This window comes from Sceloporus undulatus, chromosome 4 (assembly GCF_019175285.1).
Source record: "Sceloporus undulatus isolate JIND9_A2432 ecotype Alabama chromosome 4, SceUnd_v1.1, whole genome shotgun sequence".
In the NCBI taxonomy this organism is placed as follows: domain Eukaryota; kingdom Metazoa; phylum Chordata; class Lepidosauria; order Squamata; family Phrynosomatidae; genus Sceloporus; species Sceloporus undulatus.
In genome coordinates, this window is record NC_056525.1 from 804,949 (window position 1) to 811,615 (window position 6,667).

At 52.0% G+C, this 6,667-nt stretch overlaps 1 protein-coding gene across 1 annotated transcript in view; it reads right to left on the minus strand.

The window, feature by feature from the left end:
• MMP9 (matrix metallopeptidase 9) overlaps positions 1–4,517 on the minus strand; it is a 41,209-nt gene extending 36,692 nt beyond the window's left edge. The window contains exon 1 of the mRNA XM_042462300.1: positions 4,433–4,517. Coding sequence (XP_042318234.1) covers positions 4,433–4,517 — 85 coding nt within the window. The remainder of the gene's footprint in view (positions 1–4,432) is intronic.
• Positions 4,518–6,667: the final 2,150 nt, after the last annotated feature.

Sequence of the window (6,667 nt, forward strand, 5' to 3'; positions counted from 1 at the left end):
TTCCCCCCCAGGGCAAAAATATACAACTGGACACTAAAGTAAGAACTGTCCAAGCCATCTTATTCCAATTGCTATGTACAGAGCTAGACGATATGGACAGTGAAGAGAGCAGATAAAAGGAAAATCAATTCATGGAGATGCGGTGCTAAGTATATTGCGGATGGTAAGAAGACGCACAAGGAATAGATCAAGCCCAACTTCCTGGAGGGACAGACATCAAACGGCGGTGTCACGTTGCCCACGTCATGAGAAGGCATGAATAACCTGCCGAAGACGATAGCTAGAAAGAAGACAGGCAATAGAAGAGAGGAAGGCCCACAGCCAAATGGCTGGACTCCATAAGGAGTGGGCGGGAATGAATTGCAGGACTGAGCAAACAGCTAACGGACAAGGGTCCTGGGGATGCCTTCAGGGACTGCCATGGGTCAGGATGACTTTAGAGCAGGTGGTAGGAGGCCGAATGTTAGCTCAACTCGGAGACTAAGGTTCAATCCCGCTTGGCCCGTAAACCCAGGCGTGACTGGGCAAGCCACACCATCTCAGCCTCAGACAGGCAATGGTAAACCTGGAGAGACGACCGTGGGTGTCCGTGGGCTCTGTCCTGGCCCGTTTACTATTCAGCCTCTTCTCCACTGCCCTGGATGACAGCATTGGGGCCTATTGTGCATTTTCAGATGCCACCCAATTGGAGGCACCCACACTTCCATCCAGGCTCACGCCTTCCAACATGCTGCTAGCTGTGCAAGCTGGCCAAGCTACAGAACATGAGTCAAACGGGACCTGTAAGTGGTTTGCACTTGGAGCAAATAAAAGCACAGATATAGGGGGGCGGGACCTGGCCTGAAGAATACCACGTTTCCCCCGTTTGCTAGGTTTAGGGGCACAAGACCCCCATGAATAGCAAAACCACACATAACAAACACCCGTTTTACCTGAAGGACACTCTCTGGCCTCTCTAGTCTCCAGTCCCTATGGGTCAATGCCCTCCCAACATACATGACCATAGAATGCATGGAGTGTCCAAATGGTCTTTTGTGCACTTTGGTAAAGTGACCCAGCGTTGCACTGGAGGACCTAGAAGTCCTAGAGGAACATGTTAATCGAAATTGCTGAATACTCAAATCTGCCATCATCAAAGCCACAATATGGGGGATGCTGTCCGTGAAAGGATTGGGAGTCAAGGACCACAAGTTGACACACGATCAACAGTGCGATGGGCCAGCTAAAAGCCAACTCGATTTTAGGCTGCACAATAGACAGTAAGTTTCTAGACAAGAGACGTAATAGGCCCCTCTATTCTGCTCTGGTCCGGCCCACCGGCATACTACTTGTGTCATCTGGGCCCACAATTCAAAAGGACATTGAGACCTGGCCTGTGTCAAAGGCGGGCGACCCAGGTGAGGTCTGGAAACTATGTCCTTGAGGCACCGACTCAGGGAGCGTGTATGTTCAGCTGGAAGACGAAGGTTAGAGGTGATATGAACCCGTTTAAATATTTGAAAGGATGCCAATGGGAGGGAGCAGCTGTTTCTGTGCTCAGGAACAGGACCTGGAACAAGGATGCAAGCTCCGAAAGAGATTCCCGCTCAACCTTCGGAGGAACTTCGAAGTCAGGGCTGTTTCGACAGAGGACACACTCCCTCCTCAGGGTGGTGGAGGTTCTTCCTCGGGTCTTTTAAGAGAGGCTGGTGGCCATTCTTGACTGAGAGTTCCTGCATGTCGAAAGAGGCTGGATGGACAGGCCCTTGGGGTCTCTCCACCTCTGGATTCTTGACCTTCTCGAACCAATCTGCCAGAAACCCCCTTGATCGGTTGTTGGGGTCGCATAAGTTGGGAACGACATGGGGCACGACGCAAAACAAATGGGTCCGCTTTGCCAGTGCTCCTCCACCAGAGAAGGGCCCCAAGGCTCTCTGCTGAGCAGTGACCCTTCAGCCCTCCTTGTGAGTGTTTTCTCCCAAGCCCGGCGGTCCTTCTCTCCCCTTTCCGCTTCTCTGTGTCCGGTCCACTGCTGTGTCGCCCCGTTCTCCTTCTTCTCCTCTGTCCAGCCCGCCAACTTTGGGTGTCGTTTTTCCGTCCCAAAGGACTCCTGGACTTCCATCGCAGCAGACAAGTTTTGTTCGGGGGCCTTCCGGGCATTATATTCTTGTTTGGCTTCGCTTTTTCCAGCTAAGGAGCAGGAATAAGTTGGCCAGCCTTTTTAAAAGGAAACCCCAGAACTCTCCAGTCGCTTGCACAAAGAGCCTTAAAATGAGGCTTGTATGATCTTTATGATAGAAGAGAGTCCTGCCTTTTCTTTTCTTTTGGTCCATTTAAGCGAAGCGAGGGGAAGCAACCCCAGATGCTTGCGCTTTGTCTGCATCTGTTTACGGATGTGTCCGCAGGCCTTCCAGTCGCTGTTCCTTATGGCGGCCCATGGATTTCGTGGGTTTTTCTGAGCTAGAAATCTCAGGGACAGTTTTGCCAGTCCTTCCTCTGGAACCGAGCCTCCAGCGCCGGGCTTCCTTTGGGTCTCCCCATCCCAAGTGAGCGAAGTGATCCTGCTAGCTTTCAAAAATAGATAGGGTTTGGCTGCTTTAAAGTGGATACTGGCGTTGTTTAAATGTGCTGATCTTTGTGCTGCCAAACTGGTGGCCAAGCTCCTTGTTCATCTTCACATTGACTGACCAGCAGCCCATGGCCGATAAACTCCAGTTTTAGGCCCACAAAAAGCCCTCTCTTTTTCCATTACTAAATGAGGGGTTGTTGGCCTTGCGTGGGGACCCCTTTTGGGGGCTGGACGGACCTTTCTGGCCTTTAAAAGCGCTTCTGACTTCTAAACCGTGGTCCCCAATGGCTCTTTAGGATTTTGGCTTCGCCCCAGAATCCCAGGACTAGGCAACTGGCCTGCGGCTTCTGGGCAAGTCCAAAATCTCTTAACGGCACATTGTGGATCACTGTTTTAAATGAACCTTGGGAACGGGGTTTCTGGGCGGAGTTGTGCCGTTTTGGCTGCATTGGCTGTGTTCAATGCATCGCCACTAAGCAAGCCTGTGGCTTTGCCAAGGAGGGAGGCAACCTGGTCTTCCAGAGGGCGTTTCTCTTGCGAATGGCTAAAGTTTATGAGTACCCAAATAGAGGAGGGCGGAAGTCCGCTTTATGATTGTTCCTCCACAACAACAACAGCAACATCTGACAAAAGGGCTGGGGCCTAACATGTCTCTTCTTCTTCTTCTTTTCTTCTTCTTCTTTTCTTCTTCTTCTTCTTCTTCTCTTCTTCTCCGTATGATTTTTAACTTCTTTGCGGTAAGGAGAAGCAGCATGGAGTTTGAGCCCTTGCCACAGGATTTCGTACATTTCGGTTGTTGGGAGCTAAGTTGCGTTTGCTGGTTTTGGATGATGTGCCCCTCCAATTTGCAAACGGCATCTTCCCATCCAAGCCTCTAAGTGCAACATCCGTCGTGTGGCCCACAATTTAATCCTTACAGGGTCTCACCTTCCTAACACGTGACCCTTTAATACAGTTCCCATGTTGTGTGACCCCAACCATAAATTATTTTCATTATCCTAAGACCTTAGAAAATGTGTTTTCCAATGGTCTTAGCAACCCCTGGAAGGTCGTTCGACCCCAACGAGGTCGGCCCGAGGTGAGAACTGTGCCTTACACCTTCACCCGCTTGGGATGGCCCCTCGCAAAGGCACCAGCCTCACCCCCCCGGACCCCCAAAACCAAAGCGGGGGAAGTATATGTCGGGGGGGGATAAGGAAGGGCGTCTATAGCTCGAGACAGGCCCCTGATCCTTCCACGCTTATCAACTTTGCAGTGACACCAACATTAGAGAACCAGCTAATACTCCAGAGGACGGATCACATTCAATGATCTGAAAGATTAGAAGCTGGCCACAGCTAACAGAGACTTCAACGGGAAAATGTAAGGTATTGCACTTAGGGCAGAAACATGAAATGCACAGATATAGGATTATGGGGCGACCTGACTCGGAGACATCTACCTGAAAGCGGATGAGGAGTCCAGTAGACCCCAGTCTTTCCTGGGAAAAGGGTCGACAGAGGAACCCACTCTCCGGCGGGTCGTGGAGTCTCCCTCTTGGGCTCTTTAAGCAGAGCGGTCGCCTCTCTCAATGGGCACTGCCTTGATTGGATTCTGCATGGCAGAAGAAGGGGGTGGACTGGACCGTGCCCTGCGGTCTCTTCCAACTCTTGTTCTATGATTCTAGTTGAACTGGTCAGAGCGCAATGCCGCAGCTAACAAAGTCAGTGATTCTAGGCGATCAATAGAAGTACCTGTCTAGATCAAGAAATATAGTGCCACTCTGTTCTGTTGGTCAGGCTACTGGATAACCTGTTCTGTCCAGTTGGCAAACGAATTAAAAAAGGTTCTTTCCAACTCTAGTCCAACCCCCCCCCCCCCCGCGGAGGAGGGGAGGAGACCTACCGATGTCTGCCATTGCCGGCTGACGGATCTGTGGAGCACTGGTCAAGGCTGGTCCAGACAGGGTCTCAAAGCGCCCCCCCTCCATGGCCAGACAGCCACGAGCCCATGGCTGGGGCCCCAACTCCGCTGCCCCTTGGGGGGTCTCTCTCCTGCTGAGAAAGAACAACACGCTTAGCGAATACTCCCCAAACACAGATCACCTACCCACCCACCCCAATTTTCTTGGGGGGCGGGGAAGTGAGGTAACCTAATACTAATAATTAATTGTTTGTGTGTGTTGTTGTTGTTCTGCACTGATCTCCCTTCCCTGCAGGGATTGCCTTCTGCCTTCAGATAATTGGGGTGAGATGGTGGGGGGGGGCTTCAAGGAATTCCAGATGTTCAAACCCTGACAGCTGTTAACCTCAGCTATTAGGGGTGAAAGAAGGAAAGAGCCCTAGTTTTTTGTGGCTGTTTCGGTCTCTGCTGTCATGTTCAGAGTTCTTCCTGAGGTTTCCAAGCAGCCCTCTGAGCATCTGCATCTCAGAGATGTGTTGGAACGGCGATGGTATCAATTATACTGCGTGACTCTTGGCTGAGAAAGTGATTTTATGGTGATCTCGTCTTGTTCTTTGCAATGGCAGCCTCAGGCTGGGAGGATGAGGGTCCTGCTGCTGGTGCTCAGTGCCTGCTGCGGACCCCTGCCCTGGTAAATGCCAATGAGAATCTGCAGCAGCCACTGACACGATCAAGCAGCAGACACTCTCTGTGCAGCCCTCCCAGCTGAGCCTGCCCTTAGCAACAGAACCAGACCCTGCAATCCCTCCTGCTTTCCGGTCACACAATACCCTATCCATATATATATATATCTATATACCTATATATCTACACACACACACCCACACCACACACACACACACACACACCCCCGCCCCTTTCCGGCGCTCTCTGAAGATGCAGACGTCGCCACCGCGGCTGCTTGCGAAGGAGGAAACTCTGCTAGAACATGGACACAGAGACCAAAAAACCCACCAAAACTATGGATGCCGGCCATGAAAGCCTTCGACTTCACGAAGGAGGGCCCCCTTTGCTTTCTTGGCTGGACAGAGGGAGTCGGACGCTGGAGGGCCACTGGTCAGCATGACAAGGTTGGAAGGAAGGTGTCCCTGAAGGTCAACTAGTTGGACCCCCTGCGGCCCATGCAGGAGGGCCCCTGGTGGCTTTAAGACCCCCTCCCATGAAGAGGAGCCCCCTGCCTCCCTCCTTTGCCCTCCCTCCTCCTTCTTGGCCTGGCATCCCAACCCCCATCTCCCCCCAAGTGGCCCAATGCCTCCCTTGAGAAGCCCCCCACCAGCCCTGCTCCCTCCAAAGGTAGGCTGCCCCTGAGACTGGAAGCTCTATTGGGCTGCTTTGCCAAACTTGGGCCTTCTAGGGGTTTTGGACTTCAACTCCCAGAATCCCAAACCATTGGCTCCTGGGAGCTGAAGTCCAAAACGCCTGGAGGACCAGACTCAAAACTTGGCTTCCTTCTTGTAGCCGTGAGTTCCATAGGCTCCAATGCAAGACCCACATCCACCTGGGAAAATCCCACTGCAAGAGGCATTACTGTATATATTTCAAGGATGTAGATCCCTCCTGGAATCCCTTTGGGGAGAAAGGCAGGATGGCCCCTTCCTTTCCAGCCCCAGGGACCCTCTGGCCAGCCCTTGCCCTGTCCACTGGGAGGCTCCTCCGGCCAGGAGAGGGAGGCCACTGGTCCCAGTCGGGACGGGGGTCACCTGCCCTGGAAACCCATAGGGTCACCGTCCCCCCAGTGACTGTTCTCCTCCTCTTCCCATCCCACAGCCAGATGCCATCCTTCCTTGTGGGGTTGTATACTACTCTTACCCATCAATCGTCATTCCCTTGGCATCCGCTGGGCTTTGGTTCTGGCGCTCCCAAATGGCAGAGCAAAGCGGTGTCCCTTATCTAAAATGGCAAAATCAAGGTTTGCTATTTGGGATTTGCACCTTTCGGGACTCTTTTCAAGCCGTGGATAAAAAACCCAAACCCATGGAGAAGGCGGGCCGAGCGCATGGGCAAATGTGCCAAATGTTCACGTCAATCTCATGGAACTCTGTAAGGGCACATTTGTTCTGTAATGTCAAGGTGGCACCCTGGCAGTTGTGTTCTATCTTCTAGATCTAGATCTAGATCTATCTAGATCTGTATCATTGTTTTCTATTCTCTATCTTTATCTAAGTCGATCTAGATCTA